Source organism: Saccopteryx bilineata, chromosome X, assembly GCF_036850765.1.
Source record: "Saccopteryx bilineata isolate mSacBil1 chromosome X, mSacBil1_pri_phased_curated, whole genome shotgun sequence".
Taxonomy (NCBI): Eukaryota; Metazoa; Chordata; class Mammalia; order Chiroptera; family Emballonuridae; genus Saccopteryx; species Saccopteryx bilineata.
This window is the reverse complement of record NC_089502.1, coordinates 89,130,580-89,157,596: the sequence shown is the minus strand read 5'-3', so window position 1 is coordinate 89,157,596 and position 27,017 is coordinate 89,130,580. Positions and strand designations below refer to the sequence as shown.

Below are 27,017 nucleotides of genomic sequence, written 5' to 3'. Positions count from 1 at the left end.
AATATTATATTCAAATCTAATTGAAATCTCTTTCATTAATTAGTGAATTTTGTTTTATGTACTTGGAAGAAAGGCACTGCTTCTCTAGCCAATGAACCTGGCATTTTATCTGAATGGACAAGTCTTTAGGGTGCATGCTCTGAGCTCTGAAGTATTATCTCTTCTTCTAAAAGAACAGAAGTGACTCCAAGGGATGCCTGTGTTCTAGATGAGAGCCTACTTAAAGAAGCACGACTCTTGTTTAGAGACATGTCATTTACTGATGGAGCTTAGGGATAAGTTTTGTGTTTTGGTAAATTGACTGTAATGTTTATTATTTCTAAATGACACTCATAACCTCACTGTTTATTGCATTGGTGCATGCAGTGGCCTTGAGTATACTCAGTATTTTAGTGGGAAGACAGTGTATTAAGCTGAAGGACTGAATGTATATAGTGAATATGCTACAGAAGAAGTAGGTGTGTTTCTTTATTCATTAGGGAAAAAATAGTGCCATAGACTGCATTAAACAGTGTCATTATATACATACATCAAGTCTTATGTGGGATTTGTTGGTGTTAGCTTTGCTGCTGGCGTGCTCTACTGAGGTGAGGTGTGCTGGGCTGGAGTGGGACTCTTTTGAATTTGCCATTATGATAAAATGTTTGACGGGCTCAAATGGGCTTTGTTAGGCTACAGTAGGCTACCCTGTGTTCTACTTCAGGTATGTTCTTGGGGTGGGGAAGATTTGCTTCTCTGGGCTGCAATGGGATAAACAGGACTGACACAATTGGGAAAAGGGAAACTTAGCAGTGGAATAACTGTACTTTTGGGGTATAATTTTTCAACTCTGGAAATATCTAATGCAATTCATCCATCCATACCAAATTGTTCAGTCACCACTATTTGAGTAACAGTTCCTTTTCTAAGTATTGAAAATACAAAGATAACAAAACGGGGAAACTGCTCTTCATGGATTTATGGGTTAGGTAGAATGGCAGACAAGAAATCCATCAGTTACAAGAAAGAAAAATAAATACAAAGAGAGTATATGAGATGGCATAAGTCATCTCCAAATCTTAGTCACTTAACTCAACAAAATTTAATTTCTTTCATGAAAAGTCTATTGTAGATCCGGGCAACTCTCTTTTTATTTAATTTTTATTTTAATTAGTAAAAGTCGGGGAGGCAGAGAGGCAGAGAGATGGACTCTTTCATGAGCACAACCGGGATTCACCCAGCAAGCCCCTTACAGGGTGATGCTCTGCCCATCTGGGGCAGCTCCTCCATTGCTTGGCAACTGAGCTATTTTAGTACATGAGATGAGGCCATGGAGCCATCCTCAGCACCCAGGGCCAAATTGCTGGAACCATTCAAGCCATGCTGTGGGAGGAGAGGAAAGATAGAGATAGAGATAAAGAGAGAGAGAGAAGGGGGAGGGGTGGGGTGGAGAAGCAGATGATCACTTCTCCTCTGTGTCCTGACCAAGAATCAGACCTGGGACATCCACACACTGGGCCAATGCTCTACTGCTGAGCCAACTGGCCAGGGTCCAGGCAACTCTCTAAGGCCTCCATTTTTAAGTCTTTCATTTGTTGCTCATTGTTCCAGGCTGTTTCAATCTTATGGTAGTTCCATATCAACATATGTTTCTGTGATGACCATGGCAGGGAGAGACTTATGTGGGACATTAATTGTTCTAGTCAGAGAAGGCCACATATTACTTTCTCCCATAAACAAAAACAGTCATGTGGCCCTCCTTACTTTAAGCAAGAAGAAGAGTGGGAATGCAGTCATCTTATGTTCTTGGAAATGAAAGACAGTTGGTTATTGAAATATTTGTAAGGGTAATCCCAGTGGAAGAGCCCACAACACATGTATACAAAAGATCTCCAAGTGCTCTCCTTAAGCTTTGGGATTCTGTTGCCATTCTCAATGATACTTGAAGGGATAGACTTTATACCTGTACCTAGCATATTATCCATGAAGGAATAGTGTTATAATAAGTTGTACACTTGAAACCTGTATGGTTTGGTGAACCATGTAATCCCAATTAATTAAAAGTATATATTTTTAGAAAGTGGATAAGCATTGATAGAAGGCATTATGAGAAAAAAAATGAGTTGCAGAAATAGAAGAGAGCTTACCATGTTCTAGGTATGTTCTAGGTATGGTAAGAAAATCTTTGCAAAGAAAGGTTGATACATTATTCATTTATTTACTTATTTATATTTTGGCTTGTTACAAAAAAGATTTGTGGCATATTATAGGAATATTAGATTGGGATCAACTTGTGTAGGACCTTGTATTTTAGGTAATAGAATTTCTTTATGATTCCATGAAGAATGAGGAGTATAAATCAGAATAGTGTTTGATAAAGTTCCATCTTTTATCAAAGTGCATAATGGTTGCCTGTGAAGATAGTGTGTTTATATTTAAAAGCTGAAGCCCAAAAATTAATTTCTAAGGAGCAACCTGAAGAAGGATGAACATTTTTTAACTTATTCCACAAGTAAGGCAAGTGTATTTGTGTGCTTTTTTGTACAATTGTTTCAATTTATGCTGCAATTTGTAAGAATTGTAAATAGCTGCATATAAAAGTAAAGACTGGAGGGTATTATGCTCAGTAAAATAAGTCAGAGGAAGACAAATACCATAAGGTTACATTTAATATGTGGAATCTAAAGAGAAAAATATATGAACAAACAAAATAAAAACAGACTCATAGATACAGACAACTGACTGATGGTTGCCAAGGGGAAGAAGGAATAGAAGTCTGGGTAAATAAAGGTGAAGGAATTAAGAAGTACAAATTGGTAGTTACAGAATAGTCACAGGGATGTAAATTATGCCATAGGGGACATAGTGAATAATATAATAACTATGTACAGTACCAGGTGGATACTTGAAATATCAAGGAACCACTGTACTAAACCTAATAAAAATAATACTGCATATAAACTGTAATTTAAAAATAAAATTTAAATAAAAATCACACACACAAAAAATGAAATAGTATAGGTGAGAATTTTTTTCAGGGGTTTCTCTCTGACTGCCACATATCCTTTCTCAGAAGTAGCAAGTTGGCTATCATTCAGAATATTACACTGGTTTCTCTTGGAACTAAGACAACAGGTTTTTATAACACTCTGCTTTTCTACTTTCTTTGGCCCAGATGCTGTGACTGAAGTGAAAACTGATATCTACGTGACCAGTTTTGGCCCCGTGTCAGACACTGACATGGTAAGTATAGTTCCTGGTAAAGTAAAAGTAAAAGATGATACAAGAGCTCAAATAAACTTTTCCCTATGGCAGGGCCTTGTAGATATGTTTTGTGAAAAAATCTTGTCTCTGATGAATTTCTTACCCTTGCCATCCTACATTTAGCCAAATCCATTTCTTGCCCTGCTTTCCCTACCTATTTTCATATAAAGCATATGCCCTCATCAGAAATACCCTTCCCTTCATTCCACAACACATATTTTAAATTAATTTGGCTCCCTATCCTCAGTTAAAACTTCCCTGACTTTTCCCTTCACATTTTATCATTACCACACACATATTAGTACCTATAGGTCATGTGAAGAAGGCATTGTGGTGGGGACTCTCAGTGAAGTACTCAGTGGTATCATCCATGAAGTCTGTTCCTTGCAAACAGGCCCTGGAGACATGCACTGAGAACATGGACTGACCAAAGTGATATAAAGTGTTTGAAGGAAGAGTGGAAACCACTTCAGGAAACTGATACTACTAATAGATGTGAGCAGTGGGATAACTTTGGAACAGATCCAAGGAATAGGGTGGAACACAGTACAATTACAAAGAAGATTACTCATAATTCATCTGCAAGGATTTTCCCTTCTCCTATCATTCTTCATTGCTGCCAAAGCAAACAATGCAGAGGATAGTTGAGACAAGAAACCCCATCCTAAGAGGCCACCTGATTAATACCTGTAAATATTTGATTGAATAATTATTATGTAGGGAAAACAAAAACTATTATCTGCTCAGTATGCCTGGCAGTTATTAGATGCTCATTAAATTGTTGCTGAATGAGTGACTCTGTGTTTAAATAAGAAAAAATTTAAATCAGAAAATATATATTTAAAAATATGAAATGTCAGTGTTCATTACTTAGATTTATCTCTGTATCTCTGTCTTCCATGAGACTACTACTTAGCAAGGGACACAGCTTCTTTAGAAATATTGAATAAATACAAATAATTGTGTAGGAACATGATAAAGTTTGCCTGTAGGTAATACAGAACCATTGAGTGGATTTGAGTAGGGGACTAAAATTATTTTTTGTTAAAGAATGATTTATCTGGAACACTGTATAGAATGGACTACAAGAGGCAAAAGGGGAGAAAGAAAATTGTTTTAGTCATATTGATTTTACATGACTCATCCTTCAATCAGACAAGATCTAAGAGTCAGTTGGAGAAGCAGTCTAGATCTCAGGAGAAGGAATCATGAGTGGTTGTCAGTCCAGGCAGGGGGAAGCTAGAAGCCTAAACTTTGTCTTTCAAGTGTGGAATAAAGTGAAGGGTACAAAGATATGGTAGACATCTGTAAACTCCTTAAGGGCAAGTAAAAAGTCTTCATGGTTTCCCAGACACTTAATAGAGTACTTGACACATAGAACTCAGTTAGGAGTATGTTTGACATATAGGGACAGAGGAGATGGCTCTTTCATAAGGTCAGCAGAAAACTTGTATGTCTATCTTGCCTCTTCAGTTCCAGGTATACATTAAAACTGTTGCCAGTTGGTAATTCAACAAATACTCCTTAAAAACCCAAATCTGCATTAAAAGCTTCTAGGAACCCCTATATTCAGAGAGCTCATAGGCCATTGGGGACAGCCAGGTTCACCAGAGATAGTTAGCTCTCTCGTTGGAAATTAGTGATGAATTAGAAATTTTATCAGAAAGCAATTGAAACTATTCTTTGAGTATATACACATTCACAGTCACTCACTCACTCTCATACACCAATATCCACAAATACTTTCATAAAAATGTGCACTCATGTAAGAAAATATACACAGAATACAAAGAGCCTGAATATTTTCCTAGACACTCAATAGACATGTGTGCAAATAGATACCTAAACCCAGGTGTACTACAAAAGCATACAAACAACCCTTTCCCAAACTAGCTCCTGTCCTTACTCCTTTCCCACTCAACCAGGTACACATTAGGTGTTCAGACACCTGGAGGTATTTGAAACAATACAGAATTTCTATCTTTTCTGAAGTTTCTTTTTTTTAAATAAATTTTTATTAATTTTAATGGGGTGACATCAATAAATCAGGGTACATATGTTCAAAGAAAACATGTCCAGCCTGACCTGTGGTGGTGCAGTGGATAAATCATCGACCTGGAATGCTGAGGTCACCAGTTCAAAACCCTGGGTTTGCCTGGTCAAGTCACATATGATTTGATGCTTCCTGCTCCTCCCCCCCTTCTCTCTCTCTCTCACTCTCTCTCCTCTCTAAAAATTAATAAAAAGAAAAAGAAAAAGAAAACATGTCCAGGTTATCTTGTCATTCAATTATGTTGCATACCCATCACCCAAAGTCAGATTGTCCTCCATCACCTTCTATCTAGTTTTCTTTGTGCCCCTCCCCCTTCCCCTCTCCCTCCTTCTACTCCTCCCCCATGTTCCAGTTGTTTGTTTTGTTTGTTTGTTTGTTTGTTTCAAAGTTAAGCAGAAACAACAGAATGACTCTTTACTAATAGGGAAGGAAGAGTTTGGTCAAATAAATTTTAGATTATTTTTAGCTTTACTTCAATTCTGTCACAAGGCATAACTATTATCACTCTTGCTGGAAAACATATTTCTTGGTGTTTTTAAAAACTTCTTTATGTATTACTTGGTAGACTGGGCCACTGATCCAGGGTAAGGGGTGACTTTGGTGAAGCATCAAGCTTTAGCCACTAGTTAAAGCATGAACCCAGGCTTCCTTGAGACCACAGGTTACTTGGAAAAGAAGATGAAAATTATAGCTGGCTGGGTTCTTGACTCACTTATATTCAAACAGGGAGTTTTGATCCAAAATACTTTCTTAAGGTAATGGAGACAGTCTTTTGTTTTCAGGCAGGGGTGGGGGGTAATTGTGGTGCCATTTTTAACATTGAACCAGCATTACCCATAATCCTTTGTAGCCATGTCACTCCTTGGCCAAACACTGACCTCCAAAGACAGATCCTGAGTTTAACAGAAAATTCCATGTGTGTTCTGTTAATCTCATTACTACTGATGCCCAACTCAATATTTCGTATTTAGTAGACTCTCTTCTATTAGTTAAATGCAAAAAAATGAATAAAATGGAACAGTTTAAACTTGAAAAAAATTGTGACTATGTCTCTCCACTTGACTAAAAGTTCTTCAAAAGTTGAAAACATGTCAAGTGTATTTCTGTATCTATAGGAACTAGCATAGGTACTGACACAGATTCTCTGTGTTTAGTGAGATGAAATGAAACATTAGTAGCAAGTCCTGCAGTTAAAGAGTGAAAGTAGCTTTCTTCAGGAGACACTGTTGAATAGCAAGACTAATGAGTCACTAATTGATGGCTTCAAGCTTTGGATGACTAGTTTTGGTGGCTTCTCTGTCCATGAAAATAAGAAGCTGTGACAATCAGGAACTGGGAAGAGATGTAAATTGAATAGTTTTAGATCTTCCTAAGGAGAAAGAAAGAAAGTTAATCCAGAGTATAAGAATTAAGGTGGAAACTGATTACAATCAAAATTTTATAGGAAACATGAATGAAAGGCTTTTGTTAACCATTTGCAATAAAAGGAGCTTGATAAACCACACTAATCCTGTGTATATGTTTACCCAGGAGAGAAACAGAATAAGAGATACAATCATAATTTGAATAAACTGAGGCTATATGAATTTATTTGTATATTTTTAAAGAGAATTTAGACTATTTTCTCAGTCAATGTATGGAAAAATGGTAAAAGTAACAATGAGAGAAAGGCTGAAAAATATTTAATAAAAAAGTAGTTTTATTTTCACTTCTCTCTCAAATTGGGCCTGTTTATTCCTTTTAATCAGTAATGGATTTTGGCAAGTAGAAGTTTTACCTGTTCTCCTAAGATCCTTTGAATTAGAATGCAAAGAAAGTGGGATAACGGCTTAAGAAAGGTATGCTATGCATATGTCAGTGACTGAAAGGAAGGTAAGAGAGTGGCAGCTTATTTTCTAAGAGTAGATCTTAATTGTTCTTAACACATACACACACAAATTACAGTTAAGGTAATAGATACATTAACTAACTTTATTGTGGTAAAAATTTTACAATATATCATTATGTTGTACAATATAATATCTACAATTTTTATTTTTAAATCTTACCTCAATAAAGCTGGGAAAAAAGGAAATGTAACAGCTGAGAAACACTTTGGACACTCTACTTGTCCAAACCAGCTTCTGACCAATCTTTTATTCTAGCTCTCTTCCTAAGGCTCTGCACAGGTCCTTCAGCATGCTGGAAGTGCAGGGACCCAGAGTCCTGAGTTAAATATTCAACAATTATCTACCTGAATGTACTGATAAAGCCAGTGATATGAATATTACCTTAAACAGTGAACACTAAACTGAACTTTTCCCTTTTTTTAACCATTTTTTTCTGTTTTTTTATTTTATCTTTTTCTCTTTTGAATTTCATTTTCTTTAATTTTTAAATTCTTTTTTTTTACAGGGACAGAGAGAGAGTCAGAGAGAGGGATAAATAGGGACAGACAGACAGGAATGGAGAGAGATGAGAAGCAACAATCATCAGTTTTTTGTTGCAACTCCTTAGTTGTTCATTGACTGCTTTCTCATATGTGCCTTGACCACGGGCCTTCAGCAGACCAAGTAACCCTTTGCTTGAGCCAGCGACCTTGAGTCCAAGCTGGTGAGCTTTTGCTCAAACCAGATGAGCCCGCGCTCAAGCTGATGACCTTGGGGCCTCGAACCTGGGTCCTTCCGCATCCTAGTCCAATGCTGTATCCACTGTGCCACTGCCTGGTCAGGCTAATTTTTAAATTCTTTATTCCTTTTTCAGTTGTTTTGTTTATTTTTATTTTTTGCTTTATCTTTTTGTTTTCTGTAGTTTTTCTTTTTTTTACTTCTCATTATATTTAATTTTATATTTTATTGTACATTTTCAATTTTAATTTTTTTATTTTTTAGTTCTTTTTTTGTGAGAATTCTTAACAATACCACTATTAAATACCACCAAGGAAGAAGAAATCAAATAACTTGGCTACACAAGACACAGATGTACTTCAGAACAATAATAAAATATCTCCAGGAGAAAATGACATGGAAACCTTAGAGTTAAGCAATAGACAATTCAAAAATGAAGTTCTAAAATACTCAATGAGATGTGAGAAAACACCAAAAGGCAACTTAATGACCTAATAAAAAAACCAAATAAATACCTTACCAAGCATTCAAAGTATGGAAAAACAGGAATTACTAGCCAAGAATACTATAGTCATCAATGTTATCCTTCATATATGAAGGAGAAATGAAAATATTTGAACACATACAGAAGCTGAAGGAATTTATCATCAGAAAACATCTACTGCAAGAAACCCTCCAGGGGCTTATATGAACATATACAAAGAACAAATCAAAACTACCAAGTAAAAGCTCCAACAAGGTCACAATAAAATGTGGATAATCTGTGAAAACAACAACCTAAAAGGGAGGGGATAAAGTAGCAAAGAAGGATGTAGTGCAGAGGCACTCATAAAACAAAAAAAAATTGAAAATATGAAAAATGTTTTCTACAACTTTAATAGTAACTACCCACAAAAAAGACTACTACTGAAACATACAGATTAAAAATAATTAGAAACAGGATAAAGAAGTATGGAATACCACCAAACAAAAACAACTGACAGAAATGCAAAAGAGTAGAACAAAACAAGACACAGAGCTACCAGAAAACAAAACTTGAAATGGCTTTAAGAAATTCTCAACTGTCAATAATTACCCTAAATGTAAATGGACCAAACTCACCAATAAAGAGGCATAGAGTAGCAGATTAGATCAAAAAGCAAAATGCAAAAATATGCTGCCTTCAAGAGACACATCTCTGCTGCAAGGACAAAAATAGACTCAAAGTGAAAGGTTGGAAAATGTTCTCTAAGCAAATAATATGCAGAGACAAGCAGATGCAGCCATACTTATATCTGACAATACTGACTTCAAGAGAACGAAGGTTACCAGAAACAAAAATGGATATTTCATAATGATGAAGGAGACATTGTTTTGAAAAGAAATAACACTTCTTAATATTAGTGCACTGAACCAGGAAACACCAACATATATAAAACATCTACTAACTGATTTAAAAATAGAAACAGACAAAAACACAATCACACTTAGAGATTTCAACACACCATTGAAACCTTTAGATAGATCATCCAAACAGAAAATTAATAAAGAAATATCGACCTTAAATGACACACTAGACCAAATGGACATAATAGATATTTACAGGCCATTTCATCCCAAAATATCATATTGTAAATTCTTTTACAGGGTTCTTGGAACATTCTCAAGGATAGACCATATGTTGGGCCACAAAACTAAGATAAAAAAGTTCAGAAAGATTGAAATTAAACTGTGTGTGGATGTCCCAGGTTCGATTCACAGTCAGGGCACACAGGAGAATCAGCTATTTTTTTTCTCAACCACTCCCCCTTTGCTCTCTCTCTCTTTCTATATTGCAGCCATAGCTAAATTGGTTCCAATGTATTGGTTATGGGTGCTGAGGATGGCTTTATGGAGCCTCCGCCTCAGGTGCTAAAAGTAGCTCAATAGCAAGCATGGCCTCAGATGGACAGAGAATTGGCTTCAGATGGAGGTTGCCAGTTGGATCCCAGTTGAAGCACATGCAATAGACTTTCTCTCTATCTCTCTTCCTCTCACTTGGGAAAAAAGAAGAAATTATGTCAAGAGTGTTTTCGGACCATAAATCTTTGTAATTAAAATTCAACCGCAAAAAGAAAGTAAAGAAAATAATAAAAATGTGGAAATAAAACAATATATTTCTAAAAAATTATTGGGTCAAAGAAGAAATAAAATCAGAGATCTCAAGATATATGCAGACAAACAAAAATGACAACATGATATATCAAAATTTCTGAGATAGACTGAAAATCATAAAAAGAAGAAAGTTTATATCATTACAGGCTTATATCAAGAAACAAAAGAGATCCCAAGTAAACAACCTAATATCACATCTTAAAGAACTAGAAAAAGAACAAAGGCAACCAAAAATCAGTAGAAGTAAAGAAATAGTAAACATTAGAGAAGAACTAAATGATATCAAGAATAAAAACTATAAAAGAAATTAAAGAAGGAGCTGGTTCTTTGAAAAGAATAAAATTGACAAACTCCTGGGAGACCACTAAGGAAAAGAGAGAAAGAGTCATATAAACGAAATCTGAATTGAAAGAAGAAAAATTATCACAGATATCATAGATATACAAAGAATCATAGTAGAATGCTATACAAGATTATATATGCCACCAAATTCAACAACCAAGAGGAAAGGCATAAATTTCGAGAACTATATAATCTTCTTAGCCTGAGTCACGAATAAGCAGAAAACATAAATAGACCATAAGTAGGAGGAAATAGAAACAACAATCAAAAATCTCAGAAATAAAAATTCAGAACTAGATGGCTAAACTAGTGAATTCTACCAAACACTCATAGAAGATTTGGTACCTATCCTTCTCAAAGTCTGAAAAAATGGAAGAAGAAGCAATACTCCTTAATATATTTTATGAGAGCAACATAATGGTGATACCAAAACCTGGCAAGGACAACACACACCACAAGAAAACTACAAACCAATATCTCTAATGAATACAGATGCAAAAATCCTAAACAAAATACTAGGAAATCATATACAATAACACATTAAAAACTAATACATCATGTTCAAGTAAGATTCATTCCAGGAACACAAAGATGTTTCAAGTTACGTAAATTGATCAACATAGCACACCACATCAACAAAACAAAGAAAAAAATATATTTATGATACTATCAGTAGATGCAGAAAAGGCATTTGATGAGTTACAACACCCCTTTATGTGTAGAAAACTCAATAGAATGAGTATATAAAGAAAATACCTCAATGTAATAAAGGCCATATATGAAAAACCATCAGCTAATATCATACGAAATAGTGAAAAAAATTACAGCTTTTTCTCTAAAGTCAGGAAAACGACAAGGTTGCCCACTGTCTCCACTCTTACTCAACATAGTTCTGAGAGTTTTAGCCAGAGCAATCAGGCAAGAGAAAGAGATAAAAAGCATCCATATTGGGAAAGAAGAAGTAAAGGTACAGTGGTCCCTCATCTATCATGGGGGCTAGGTTCCAGAATCCTCCACAATAGTGACCTTCTATTTATTTTATTATTTATATTAATATATTTAAAGGCTTTATAAACCCTCCTCACACTCTTATAAACCTTTCCCACACTCTTATAAACACTCCCTATGCTCTTAAACACTTTCTACACTCTTTAACCTACATAACTTTAACAACATATAAAAGTACCTTATACCACAAAATCCCACGATATAGTGAAAAATCCACAATACAAAATTATATATATATAATACAATTTAAAAATCTGCGATACAGTGAGACCATGAAAAGTGAACCACAATATGGCAAGGGATGACTGTATTAATTTGACCCCAAATGCAAGGGAAGTAAAGGTGAAAATAAATAAATTGGACTATATCAAACTTAAAAGCCACTGTACAGCAAAAGAAAGTGAAAACAAAACAAATAGGCAGCCAAGTAAATGGGAGAAGATATTTGCAAATAACTGCTCTGATAAAGGGTTAATATCCAAAATTCATAAATTGTTCTCTACAACCAAGGTCCATGAGCTTAGTACTAATGTTTTCATCTATGTAATTTATACTTTCAGGTCTTATATTTAGGTTTTTGATTCATTTTGAATTAATTTTTGTCCAGTGGAACAAACTGCGGTTGTTTCATTCTTTTGCTTGTGACTTCTCAATTTTCCCAGCATCATTTATTGAAAAGGCTTTTTTTCCTCCATTGTGTGTTTTTGATTCCTTTGTCAAAGATTATTTGTTCATATATATGTGGTTTTATTTCTGGGCTCTCAATTCTGTTCCATTGGTACACATATCTATTTTTCTGCCAATACCCTGCTGTTTTGATTTTAGTGGCTCTATAGTATAATTAGAAATCAGGTAATGTAATCCCTCTGGCTTTATACTTTTCCCCCAGTATTGCTTTGGTTATTTGTGGGTTTTTTATAGTTCCATATATACCTGGTAATTTTTAGTTCTATTTCTTTAAAAATTGCCATTGAGATTTTAATGGATATTGCATTAAATTTGTATAATGCTTTGGATAATGTGGCCATTTATGTATGTTGGTTCTTCCAATCCATGAACATGGAATATTTTTTCATGTCTTTGTGTCTTTTTCAATTTCTTTAAATAATGTTTTGTAGTTTTCAGTATCTAAATCCTTTACATCTTTTGTTAAGTTTATTTCTAGGTTTTTCTCTTTTTTGTTGCAAATGTAAAAGGAATTTTTTAAAAGTTTATTTTCCAATATTTCATCATTCGTGTATGGGAAAGCAGTGGACCTTTGTATATTGATTTGTATCCTGTGACTTTACTATATTAGTTTATTGTTTCTATTAGTTTTTTGGTGGAGTCTTTTAGGCTTTTCTATATACAAGATTATGTCATTTGGTTGCTGTTGCTAAAACTTCTGGAACAATGTTGAAATAGAGTGGAGAGAGTGAGCAGCCTTGTGTTGTCCTTTTGTCCTTGCAGCTTAGATGTGTCTCTTGAAGGCAGCATGTGGTTGGATTGAGTTTGTAATTCAATCTGCTACTCTGTGACTATTTATTGGTGAGTTCAGTCCATTTACATTTAGGGTAATTATTGACACTTGATATTTTCTATAGCTATTTTGTGTGGGTATTTTTTGTTTTTTATTTATTTAATTAATTGTGTTTACATAGATTCTAGGGTCACCCCGAATGCATCCTCCTCCCCCCCTATTCCCCTCAACATCTCCCTTGCTCTCCTCCCTACAGCACCTTCTCCCCTTCCCTTCAGATTTATCCCATCCTATCATCCCCTTTCCCTCTGTCCTCTTTTCCTCTGGTCCCTTTGATCCCTCCTCTGTCTCTATTCCATTCCTCAGTTCTCATTGTTCCTTGGATTCCTCAAATGAGTGAGGTCATATGATATTTTTCTTTCTCTGTCTGGCTTATCACTTAACATAATAGTTTTCAGGTCCATCCATGTTGTTGCAAAAGGTAATATTTCCTTCTTTTCATGGCCCCACAGTATTTCATTGTATATATGTACCACAGTTTCACAGCTTTTTAATCCACTCATCCACTGATGGACACTTGGGTTGTTTCCAGATCTTGCTATTGTGAACAATGCTGCCATAAACATGAGGGTGCTTTTCTTTTTTTCAGTTGGTGATATGGTGTTCTTGGGATATATTCCTAAAAGTCGGGTGGCTGGGTCAAAAGGCAGAATTATTTTTAATTTTTAAAGGAACCTTCATACTGTTTTTCACAGTGGCTGCACAAGAGAGAACTCTGTGACAACATGAAAAGAAATAACAGCCACATCCTAGGGGTTCCTTAAGAAGAAGAGAAAGAACAAGGGATAGAAACTATAGCTATTTTATGTTTTGTTTTCTGGTAGCTCTGTGTCTCATTTAGTTCCTCTCTTTTTTGTTTCAGCCAATTGTTTTTGATTGGCAGTTTTCTATACTTTTTCCCCTGTTGCTTCTTTTTTCTAAGCTATGTGTTTCAGTAATGGCTTTGTCTTATGAGTACTTCTGCACTCCATCCTCCTTGCTAATGCAGATCTTTATCCTCTTCCATTTAATGTTATTGTTGTCAGAGATTATTGTTGTTTTGATTGTAACTTTGTTAGAGCTTTTACTTGTAGTTTTGATTTATTTTTATTTTTTATTTTTTTTGTATCTGGTCAAATAATCCCCTCAAGTATTTTGTGCAGTGACGGTTTTCTGGTGATGAATTCCCTCAGCTTCTGTATGTCTTCAAGTTTTTATTTCTCTTTCATATTTGGAGGATAACTTTGATGGATATAGTGTTCTTAGCTGGTAAATCCTCTCTTCAGTACCTTTAATATTTGGGTCCATTTTCTTTTGGCTTTTAGAGTTTCTGCTGAGAAGTCTGATGATAACCTAATTGGTCTTCCTTTATATGTTATGTTATGTTATTCTTGTCCCTAGCTTTTTGAAGATTCTTTCTTTGTCATTTATTTTTGATAATTTTATCATGATATGTCTTGGAGAAGGATTGATATGACTTGGAGTACTGTTTTCTTTTTAGACTCAAGGATCTAACTCTTTGCATAGGCTTGGCAAGTTCTCATCTCATCAATTATTTGTTTGAATAGGCTCTCCATTCCCTTCTCCCTCTTTTTTTTATGATATACCCATAATTCTTATATTGCTCTTTCTAATGGGATCAGATAATTTTTGTAGAGCTCTCAGGTTTTTTTTTTTAATTCATGTCTTTCTATTCTTCTCTCTATAGCATCCTAGTTGCCTGTCTTTGATGTCACTGATTCTCTCTTTTATCTGGACTGTTCTATTAGCTAAATTTGATACATTTTTTTCTCTTTTTACAAGTGAAAGGATTGCAAATAGTGAAACATACTCCCGCACGTGCCATAACTCGGAATCACCCAGCAACCCCTTTCTGGTTCTGATGCTCTTCTTATCTGGGGCCAATATTAACCCCTGAGATATTTTTAACTACTGAGGTGGGGGCTCCACAGAGCCATCCTGAGCACCCTGGGCTGACATGCTCAAATCAACTGAGCCATGGCTATGGGAGAAGATAAAATGAGAGAGAAAGGAGAGGGGAAGTAGAGAAGCATGTTTTCACTTCTTTTGTGTGCTCTGATCAGTAATCATATCTAGTACTTTAATATACCAAGTTGATGCTCTTCCATTGAAGCCATTGGCCAAGGCCATTATTTTTAATTTATGTATTGAGTTTTATTTATTTATTTTTTACAGAGACAGAGAGTGAGTCAGAGAGAGGGATAGACAGGGACAGACAGACAGGAATGGAGAGAGATGAAAAGCATCAATCATTAGTTTTTCATTGCGCATTGCAACACCTTAGTTGTTCATTGATTGCTTTTTCATACATGCCTTGACCACGGGCCTTCAGCAGATCAAGTAACCCCTTGCTGGAGCCAGCAACCTTGGGTCCAAGCTGGTGAGCTTTTGCTCAAACCAGATGAGCCCACGCTCAAGCTGGCGACCTCTGGGTCTCGAACCTGGGTCCTCCGCATTCCAGTCCGACTCTCTATCCACTGAGCCACTGCCTAGTCAGGCTGTATTGAGTTTTCCATCTCTGTTTTTTTAAAACTTTCAATCTTCTTAATGAACTACTCATTTTGTTCAATAATTTGTTTTTTGAGCAATTAAATTGCCTATCAGTGTTTCCTTACATGACATTAAATTTTTTTACAACTTCAATTTTGAATTCTCTCCCCTTGGTTTCCATGTGAGTGATATTTTTCTGGAAAATTTTTCACTTTTTTTTCTGGACTGCATCTCTGTCTTGTGTAGCCATGGTATTCAATTTCTTCTTTCTTGGTAGCAATTGAGAGTGGTATTGTTAATGAGTCTAACAAAATACAACTAAAAAATAAAAAATATAGATGAAATATACAATGAAAATATAAAAATTTAAAAAATAATGACAAGTAAAAAAGTAAAACCACAAAAATCAGAAGAAAAAATGAAAGCAAAAAAAAAAAAATCAAAAACAAGCAAAACACCCTCCAAAAGTAAGAATAAAGTATAAAATTAAAGAAACTGATATTCAAGGAGAAAAAAAGAAAAAATTCAGTTTGGATATGTTGTTCTATTTTCTTCTAGGAGGTCATACTGTATTATAAGTTTTAGTTCTGTGAATTTCCCTGGCTGACCTCTGCTGAGATGTTGCTGTTGTAATATTGTAGGCCTGGCTGCAGTTCGTTGGCAGGTGAGTGCATTGTGAGGGCTTTAAGGCTTTATGGCTTTACCAATGGTGATCTCAGGCTTCTGGGCAGTGCTCCCCATGTCTCAACAGACCAGGGGACCAGACACAGAGCACCTCTGTTCTTCTCAGGAGATAATAGCTCTGGAGAGTTAGCTGTTAGGTCTGTCTCTGCCACTTTCCTTACCCCTTGAGGTAAGGGAGGCAGAATCCTGGAGGATGGGATGCCACACTTTGTTTTTCTCTGTTTTGGCACTGAGTACAGGTTGTTGGATCCTGTACATTCATTCTGCATCCACTTTAGTACCTCTCCCTGTACTTCTCAATACCACCACTCCTCCTTGCAGAAGGAAACCCAGTCACTCCAGGCTTCACCCTTCTCTAGCCCTGGCATAGAAAACCCAGGTAGTTTGACCTTCTCCCCTCTACTAAGCCCTTACAGACCAAAACCCAGGCAGTGTGGGCTTCCTTCCTGTTTGGAGCTACAGAAACAAACAAACATAAAAGAAAACCTGGGCTTTCCTTCTCCAAAATCCCTGCAGGCAAAACCCCGAACACTTTGGGACTCTCCTCTCTCTGGTCACGACACCAAGTGCTTTTGATCTTCTGCCCCCCCCCCTTCCCAACTCTTCCAACCTTTAGTCCACTCAATGTGCCGATCTTTCAGGTATGCCTGTGAACCCAGCTGGGGTTGCTTTGTTGTGTTATAGTTGTTTATTTTGTTCAAATTTTAAGGGGAGGGACCAGGAGTATCTCTCATGCCACAATTACTTTGGCATCATCTCACGAATGTAATTTTAAAGCATTGCTATTGCCATGTTTAAAGGGTAAGCTTTTTTTAAAGTTTTTATCTGCATTTACTCTTTCCTTTGCCTTTAGTCTTCTATTTCCTTCTCTTTATATTCAAAATTTATAACTAATAACTTTAAAAAGAATATACAAATGATTTAATCTTCTCTTACCAAAGCCTGGAACATTTATTATTCTTTTAATTTGTGTTTATATTAACAACATTTTAAATTTTTTTAATATTTATTAGCCATTTTTATCCACTCCATGAATTTTTATTCATGTCATTAACCTATTTTATATTTGTGTTAGTTTCTATCTTATTTATCTGTAATACTTCCATATTTATTGAAAAAATTAGATATTAACTCATCAAAGACTAAATTTGAGGCTCAAAGAAAATGTGTTTAAAATTTAAGGTTTTGAATGTGTGGTGATTGTTATATTGTCCTTTTTTATTCTTTTCTTTTTATTATTGATTTTAATATATTGTGTTTACATAGATTCTAGTGTTGCACCGAATGCATCCCCCCTCCACTGTATTCCCCACAACATCTCCTTTGCCCCCCTCCCCATAACATCTTCCCCCCTTCCCTTCAGTTTTATCCCATGCTATCATCCCCTTTCCCTCTGGTCCCTTTGATCTCTCCTCTGTCTCAATTCTGTTCCTCAGTTCACATTGTTCATTAAATTCCTCAAATGAGTGAGGTCATGTGATATTTTTCTTTTTCTCCTTGGCTTATTTCACTTAACATAATAGTTTACATGTCCACACATGTTGTCGCAAAAGGTAAGTTTTCCTTCTTTTTCATGACTCCATAATATTCCATTGTATATATGTACCACTGCTGTTTAATCCACTGGTACACTGACGGAACCATGGGCTATTTCCAGATCTTTGCTACTGTGAACAACGCTGCCATAAACATGGGGGTGCATTTCTCCTTTTGAAACAGTGCTATGGTGTTCTTGGGGTATATTTCTAAAAGTGGGATAGCTGGGTCAAAAGGCAGTTTGACGTTTAATTTTTTGAGGAATCTCCATACTGTTTTCCACAGTGGCTGTACCAGTCTGCATTCCCACCAGCAGTGCAGGAGAGTTCTCTTTTCTTCACATCCTCGCCAGCACTTATTCTGTACTGTTTTGTTGATGAGCACCATTCTGACTAGTGTAAGGTGATATGTCATTGTGGTTTTAATTTGCATTTCTCTAATGATTAGTGATGATGAACATTTTTTCATATCCCTATTGGCCATCTGTATGTCTATTCATTTCTTTTGCCCATTTTTTTTTTTTTTTTTTTTTTTTTTCTGAAGCTGGAAACAGGGAGAGACAGTCAGACAGACTCCCGCATGCGCCCGACCGGGATCCACCCGGCACGCCCACCAGGGGCGACGCTCTGTCCACCAGGGGGCGATGCTCTGCCCATCCTGGGCGTCGCCATGTTGCGACCCTCCTGGGTGTCGCCATGTTGTGACCAGAGCCACTCTAGCGCCTGGGACAGAGGCCAAGGAGCCATCCCCAGCGCCCGGGCCATCTTTGCTCCAATGGAGCCTTGGCTGCGGGAGGGGAAGAGAGAGACAGAGAGGAAAGCGCGGCGGAGGGGTGGAGAAGCAAATGGGCGCTTCTCCTATGTGCCCTGGCCGGGAATCGAACCCGGGTCCTCCGCACGCTAGGCCGACGCTCTACCGCTGAGCCAACCGGCCAGGGCTCTTTTGCCCATTTTTTGATTGGATTGTTTATCTTCCTGGTGTTGAGTTTTACAAGTTCTTTATAAATATTGGTTATTAACCTCTTATCAGACATTTTGTTGAGTATTTTCTCCCATTGTGTAGTTTGTCTTTTTATTATGTTCTTATCGTCTTTAACTGTGCAAAAGCTTTTTAGTTTGATATAGTCCCATTTGCTTATCCTGTCTGTTATTTCCCTTACCCCTGGAGATAAATCGGCTAATATATTGCTGCAAGAGATGTTGGAGAGCTTAGTGCCTATGTTTTCCTCTAAGATGCTTATGGTTTCATGGCTTACACTTAAGTATTTTATCCATTTTGAGTTTATTTTTGTGAATGGTGTAAGTTGGTGGTCTAGTTTCATTTTTATGCAGGTAGCTATCCAATTTTTCCAACACTATTTGTTGAAGAGGCTGTCTTTATTCCATTGTATGCTATTACCTCCTTTGTCAGATATCAGTTGTCCATAAAGGTGTGGGTTTATTTCTGGGTCCTCTGTTCTTTCCCATTGATCTATGTGCCTGTTCTTATGCCAGTACCTAGCTGTTCTGAGTACAATGGCCTTGTAGTATAACTTCATATCAGGAAGTATGATACCTCCCATTTTATTCCTTCTTTTCAAAATTGCTGAGGCTATTCGTGATCTTTTATGATTCCATATAAATTTTTGGAATATGTGTTCTATATCTTTGAAGTATGTCATTGGTATTTTAATTGGTATTGCATTGAATTTATAAATTGCTTTGGGTAATATAGATATTTTAATGATGTTTATTCTTCTGAACCATGAGCACGGTATATGCTTTCACTTGTTTGTATCTTCCTTGATTTCTTATATCAATGTTTTATAATTTTCCAAGTACAAGTTTTTAATCTATTTGGTTAAATTTACTCCTATGTACTTTATATTTCGTTGCAATAGTGAAGGGGATTGTTTTCTTAATTTCCCTTTCTGATAGTTCATTGTTGATATATAAAAATGCCTCTGATTTCTGAGTATTAATTTTACATCCTGCCACATTGCTTAATTCATTTATCAGGTCCAGTAGTTTTTTTGACTGAGACTTTAGCGTTTTCTATATACAATATCATATCATCTGCAAATAATGATACTTTTACTTCTTTTTTAATTTGGATGCATTTTATTTCTTTTTCTTGTCTGATTGCTGTGACTAAGATGTCCAGCACTATGTTGAACAGGAGTGGTGAAAGGGGGCACCCCTGCCTTGTTCCTGATCTTAAGGGGATTGCCTTTAATTTTTGCCTATTGAGTATGATGTTGGCTGTGGGTTTCTCATAGATGGCCTTTATCATGTTGATGTATGTTCCCTGTATTCCCACTTCGCTGAGGGTTTTGATTATGAATGGGTGCTGGATTTTATCATAAGCTTTTTCTGCATCTATTGAAATTATCCTGTGGTTTTTCTCCCTCCTTTCTTTATGTAATGAATCACATTGATTGATTTGCTAATATGGTACCAGCCTTGCTTCCCCAGAATAAATCTCACTTGATCATAGTGTTTGATTTTTTTTATATATTGGTGAATCCAGTTTGCTAATATTTTGTTAAGAATTTTAGCATCTAAATTTATAGGGATATTGACCTATAATTTTCTTTCCTTGTGTTTTTTCTGCCTGGTTTTGGAATCAGAATTATGCTTGCCTCATAAAAGGAGCTTTGAAGTCTTCCTTTCTCTTGAATTTTTTGAAATAGTTTGAGAAGGATAGGAGTTAGTTCTTCTTTGAATATTTAATAGAATTCACTTGTGAAGCCATCTGGCCCAAGGATTTTGTTTGTTGGGAGTTTTTTGATAACTGTTTCGATCTCATTTGTTCTAATCAGTTTGTTTAAGTTTTCTGATTCTTTGAAATTGATTTTTAAAATGTTATATTTCAAAGAATTTGTCCATTTCATCTAGGTGTCTTATTTTTTGGCATACAGTTCTTCATTGTATTTTCTTACAATCCTTTGTACTTCTGTTGTGTCTGTTGTTACTTCTTTACTCTCATTTATAATTTTATTTATTTATTTATTTATTTATTTATTTATTCTGTATTTTTCTGAAGCCGGAAATGGGGAGAGACAGTCAGACAGACTCCCGCGTGCACCCGACCGGGATCCACCTGGCACGCCCACCAGGGGGCGATGCTCTGCCCACCAGGGGGCATCGCTCTGTTGCAACCAGAGCCACTGTAGTGCCTGGGGCAGAGGCCGAGGAGCCATCCCCAGCTCTTGGGCCATCTTTGCTCCAGTGGAGCCTCAGCTGTGGGAGGGGAAGAGAGAGACAGGGAGGAAGGAGAGGGGGAGGGGTGGAGAAGCAGATGGGCGCCTTTCCCGTGTGCCCTGGCCAGAAATTGATCCCGGGATTCTGCATGCCAGGCTGACACTCTACCACTGAGCCAACCGGCCAGGGCCAATTTTATTTATTTGAGACCTCTCTCTCTCTCTCTCTCTTTTTTTTTTTTGGTGAGTTTGGTTAAAAGTTCATTGATCTTGTTTACTTTTTCAAAAAAGGAGCTCCTTGTTTCATTGATCCTCTGTATTGTTCCTTTACCCTCTATGCCATTTATTTCCACTCTGAACTTTATTATTTCCTTCTTTCTACTACATCTGGGCTTTACTTGCTGTTCTTTTTCTAGTTCTTTTAGATGCAGGGTTAAGTTGTTTATTTGAGCTTTTTTGAGCTTTTTAAGGTATGCCTGTAATGTTATAAACTTTCCTCTTAGTACTGCTTTTGCTGTGTCCTACAAATTTTGAGTTGTATGCTCAATATCATTCCTTTCTAGAATTTTTTTTACTTCTTTTTTAATCTCATTGTTAACCCATTCATTATTTAATAACATGATATTTAATTTCCAGGTGTTTGATTATTTTTCTGTTTTTCTGTTGTTGATTTTAGTTTTATGCCATTGTGATCAGAGAAAATGCTTGATATGATTTCAATCTTCTTAAATTTGTTTAGATTGCTTTTGTGCCCTAACATGTGGTCTATCCTAAAGAATGTACCATGAGCACTTGAAAAGAATGTATATTCTGCTGCTTTAGGGTGAAAGGTTCTGAAGATATTTATTAAATTGAGTTGATCTAGTGTGTCTTTTAAGTCTGCTGTTTCTTTGTTAATTTTCTTTCTTGAGGACCTATCTATTGATGTTTGTGGGGAATTGAAATTCCCTACTATTATAGTATTGCTGCTGATCTCTCCCTTTAAATCCATCAAAGTCTGCTTTATATATTTAGGTGCTCCTATATTAGGTATGTAGTTATTTATACTGCTTATATCCTCCTGTTGGAATGCTCCCTTTATCATTATCTAGTGACCTTCTTTATCTGTTACTGTAGCCTTTGTTTTAAAGTCCATGTAGTCTCATATATGTACTGCTACCCCAGCTTTTTTTTTATTTCCATTTGCATGAAATATTTTTCATTCTTTTACATTCAGTCTATATGCATCTTTTGTTTAAAGGTGTGTCTTTTGTAGACAGCATAGGTATGGGTCCTGTTTTCTTATCCACACAGCTACCCTATGTCTTTTGATTGGATCATTTAATTTATTTACATTTAAGGTTGTTATTGATATGTAGTATTTTTATTCCCATTTTATTTTTAAAGCTATAGTCCTCTTTTGCTATATTCTTTCTCTGCTTTGATCTGTTTACAACAAGCCCTTTAAATTTTCTTTCAGCATTGGTTTGGTTGAAATAATTTTCTTGAGTTGTTTTTTGTTATTTATTTATTTATTTATTTATTTATCTGGGAAGCTTTTTATTTCTCCTTCATTTTTAAACAATAGTCTTGCTAGATAAAATAGTCTTGGTTGTAAGCTCTTGTTCTGCATTACTTTGAATATTTCTTGCCATTCCCTTCTGGCCTCATATGTTTCTGTTGAGAAGTAGGATATCATTGTTATGTGGCCTCCTTTGTAGGTGATAGCCTTTTTTTTCTCTAGCATCTTTTAATATTTTCTCTTTATCTCTTAGCTTTGGTATTTTAATTATGATGTGTCTTGTTGTAGATTTCTTTGGGTTTCTCTTTAATGGAATTCTATGTGCTTCCTGAACTTGTGTGACTTTTTTGCATCAATTTAGGGATTTTTTTAGCTATGATTTGACTGAACAAAATCTTTATTTCTGTTCTTTCTCTTCTTCTTCAGGAACCCGTATGATGCGGATGTTTTTTCTCTTCATGTTGTCACATAGCTCTCTTAGAGTTTTCTCAGACTTTTTGAGTCTTTTTTCTTTTTGCTGCTCTGCTTCTGTGCCTTCATTTATCCTCAGCTTCATCCATCCTACTTTTAATTCCTTCCCTTGTGGTCTTATTTCTGATACAGTTGTACCTTGAGACATGAACAGACCAACATATGAATTTTTAAGATACAAGGTGCAACTGGTCCATATTTTTGTTTGAGATCCAAGTGAAATTCTGAGATATGAGTCATGATTTCGGAAGCTGACACTAGTTGGCTCGGGGCACATGTCCAGTATCAGCAGTTTGATATACAAGTTGACTAACCTTCAATCTTGGTTACAGAACAAATTAAATTTTTATCTCAAAGTACCACTGTATTGTATTTGTCATTTCTGACTGCTTCTTTTTTATTATTTCAATATCCTTTTCTATACATATTATCTTTTTATTTAGTTGTTCATTATGACCATCTATTGTTGTTCTAAGATCTTTGAGCATCCTAACAATCATTATTTTAAACTGTGCATCCAGTAATTTGGTTATTTCTTACTTATTCAAGTCTTTTTCTGATGATTTTTTGATTCAATTGGGTTGCTATTCTCTGCCTTTTCATTTTGTCTGTGTATAACAAGGCTGTGGCAACTAGAGTCCAATGGGTGTGGACTCTGTGTTCCCTATGTGTGGTCTGTCTGCAGGCCCACCACATTCTCTGCCTTGGGTATTCGAGTATGGGCATTGCTAGCCCAAGGCTGGTTGCAGCTGTCACTGCAGTTTTTGCCTCTCCTCCACAGGATGGACTATGTTCTCATGCCTAGATTTACAAGCCTCGGCTGGCCTCAGTCTTTGCCCTGTCCCCAAGGGTGGTGCTGCAAGCCACAGCTGGGGCCGCAAGCCTTGGCCTGGCGGTCAAGTGTGAGCACCTTTGCTCAGCCGTGGGTCTTTGCCTATTGCCTGGATTTCACCCCACCCCCACGGGTGGAGCTGTGCTCGAGCATCAGCCCTGGTTCCATGGGCTGGGCAGGTCTCTGCCTGTTCCCAAGCTTTTCCCTGCCCTTGCAGGCAGAACTATTCTCGTGAGTTGAGCTGGGTGGAACTGCATGCCTGCACTGAATTGCAGGTTCTTATAGTTCCCAGGCTTTTGCCTTTTCACTGTGGGCAGGACTGCAGGCTACCTCACAGCTGGCTGAACCACTTTCATGCACCCCTTTTGCCCCTGCCAGGCTAGAATGAGCTTATAACAGACTTTAGTCATGGCTGGCCTTGTTTCCTCCCCCACTAACAGGTCCGTGCTTCTGCATCCTGCCACTGCCCGCCCTCTGGTGAGCCCTCAACAGTGTAGGTGGGTGTGCTGCAGCTCAGACCCTAACACTCAATACTGTTTTTCTTAAAGCTCCCTCCTTCTATGCAACTCTACTCTGAGTGCCACAAAAGAACTTGTTTGGCTTGTGTCCTGCTTCCCTTTGCTTGTATTGCTGGTTCCAGGGGAAATATTCACTTCAGATTTGGGGAGTCACTCAATACAGTGGTTAGGGTGGCTGTTGCTCAAAGTATTTCTGCCTGTGCCTCTTAGATTACACTCTCTTCCTGCTACTCCAGTCCTCTTCTCTCTCCCTATCCCCCAGAGTCATGGGTGAGTAGTTTTGAAAGACATTTTCTGCATGGTCCCTTTAAGAAGAATACTGGATATGAGAAATCTGTTTCTTTCTCACAAACAGTATCCTGACTTGTTTCACTGCTAAATACTGTCCATAGGCATCTTCTAGGCTCTGGAGCTGCAGGCTGGGGCTTAGTTCCTGGGGCCCAGGAACCTCCCCTCTCCACTAAACTTGCTTTCCACCACATGAGTCTCTTTAGACCGCCCTTCACTCCTGGGAGCTGGGAAGCCCTCTCTGTGTTTCCACTTTTTCTACCAATCTCAGTGTGTCTTCTTCAGTGTTCCTTGGTTAAAGAGTCCTCTTAGTTTAGTCCAATGTTGGTTTTTCTAGATGATGGTTTATAAAATTAAGTTGTAATCCATTTTGGTTCTGGGCGGTAGAAGTTTGTACTTCCGCCTACTCCATCGCCATCTTGCTGCTCCCCTGTTATATTGTCCTTTTTTGTTCATATGGCATAGTTTAATAGATCAGATAAGGTAAGTATTTGTTCTTACTAGAAGTACTGCTGCATAAAAGAGGGATTTCTTGCCTTTTTAAAACATTATTTTTATTTATTAATTTTAGAGAAAAGAGAGAGAGAAAAGGGGGAGGAGCAGGAAGAATTGACGCCCATATGTGACTTGACCTGGCAAGCCCAGGGTTTTAAATCGGTGACCTCAGCGTTCCAGGTTGACGTTTGATTCACTGAACCACCACAGGTCAGGTCAGGAGTTCTTGCCTTCATATAAGGCAAGGTATCGTGGTTAGCTTTTTTGATGTGTAGGTCAGTGTTGTCAGTGACCTTCTCAAGTAAAGTTTTGTCAGATATTTTATCTCTGTATTTACGGATCTCCATGGCATTATTTTTGAATCATAGTCATTTACTATACTTCCATAACTACTGTTAATAAACTGTTGCACCATAGCCAGATAGCTCAGTTGGTTGGAGAATCGTTCTGGAGCATGGAGGTTACCAGTTTGATTTCCTGGTCAGGGTACAGACCGAAGCAACTCGATGTTCCTGTTCCTGTCTCTAAATAAATAAATAAATAAATAAACAAACGGTTGTATTTCTGCATCAGAGGAAGTATTAGAAAATAATATCTGCTAAAAATCACTGTGGGTCCTTACTAGAACCCTATCCAAAAGTTATTCTGTCTTTTTTTGTATCCTTAGGAGTACACTATTGATGTATTTTTTCGCCAGACATGGCATGATGAAAGGCTGAAATTTGATGGACCCATGAAGATCCTTCCACTGAACAATCTTCTGGCTAGTAAGATCTGGACACCTGACACCTTCTTTCACAATGGCAAGAAATCAGTGGCCCATAACATGACCACACCTAACAAGTTGCTTAGACTGGTGGACAATGGAACTCTCCTCTACACGATGAGGTCAGAAAGTGGTACTTCTATCTATAGTATACTTGGGAGTAGGACAGGTTGAAAGTAGCATGTTTTTGGATATTCATTGAAAACAATTTCAGATTTACAGATTATAAATGCATATATAGTTGTATACTTCTTAATGCATTTTCAGGCATGCACACTCACATTCATATATATTATAATTAGAGAGATGGCCTTATGACCATTTTCATAAACATAGGGATATATTCTCATTCATACTCCAAGAAACATGTGAACTAAAATATAGGAATGTACATATTCAAGGACACTTAAATACACAGTTTCACAGCCATATCCACAAGCATGAACACTGTGACAGTCAAAGTTATGAGAATCAAATGACATAATGGTGGTTATTTTCAGAAACATAGTGTTGTTTACACACACACAATTATAGCAACATATATTTAATGCCACATTGTCTGGCAATGCTGAAGAATTTGATACAAGGTAATTTTCCATAGAACTTAAGACTATAACTTTTAAGCAATATAGAATGAGTCATAAAAAAACATAAAATTGTGATATTTTTATGCTTTTGGGGATTGTGATGTTTTATATGCTTTGGGGGTACAAAAGTATAATATACAGCGTGGGGCAAATGTAGGTTTACAGATGTTTATATGGAAAATAATACAATAATTAATAATTACTAATATAAGAATAAACTCTGTTTTCACATACTCAAAACTTTTAAGTGCATAAAATATATATCATACTTTCTACCCCCAAAGCATAAAAACCATCACAATTTTATGTTTTTCATGAATCATAATTATCATTAGAGTTTTTAGGTATTGAATTTTGCTTTCAAACAGAATGGCTTTAAAGGGATTTCTAGTTCAATATGATTCTATGCCCCAACACTGTAAAGTTTCTTGATTCTTGCTTTATGCTTTTGCTAGTTCCTCTGCTACCAGATTTCACTTCCTGAAGCTCCCTCTCACATTTGGTGTGAATTTTAAGTAACTGAGTGAACATTTATGTAATAGAAAAACTTGATCTTTCAGTGCAAGTTATGTAGGCATTTAAATTTATGTATTTGTTATTTTCAATATATGAAATAAAACTCAAATAATGTGGCCCTGGTCAGTTGCTCAGTGGATAGAGTATCAACTTGGCATATGGACATCCCAGGTTCAATTCCTGGTCAGGGCACACAAGAGAAGCAACCATTTACTGCTTTCCTTTTTCTTCTCCCCCTTCGCTCCCTC

At 36.6% G+C, this 27,017-nt stretch overlaps 1 protein-coding gene across 3 annotated transcripts in view; it reads left to right on the top strand.

Annotated features, from left to right (window-relative positions):
• GABRA3 (gamma-aminobutyric acid type A receptor subunit alpha3) overlaps window positions 1-27,017 on the top strand; it is a 428,833-nt gene that overhangs the window by 215,596 nt on the left and 186,220 nt on the right. For all 3 annotated transcript variants that reach the window (XM_066250025.1, XM_066250022.1, XM_066250023.1), the window contains exons 4-5: window positions 3,155-3,222; window positions 25,568-25,788. In XM_066250025.1, the coding sequence (XP_066106122.1) occupies window positions 3,155-3,222; window positions 25,568-25,788 (289 nt within the window). The remainder of the gene's footprint in view (window positions 1-3,154; window positions 3,223-25,567; window positions 25,789-27,017) is intronic.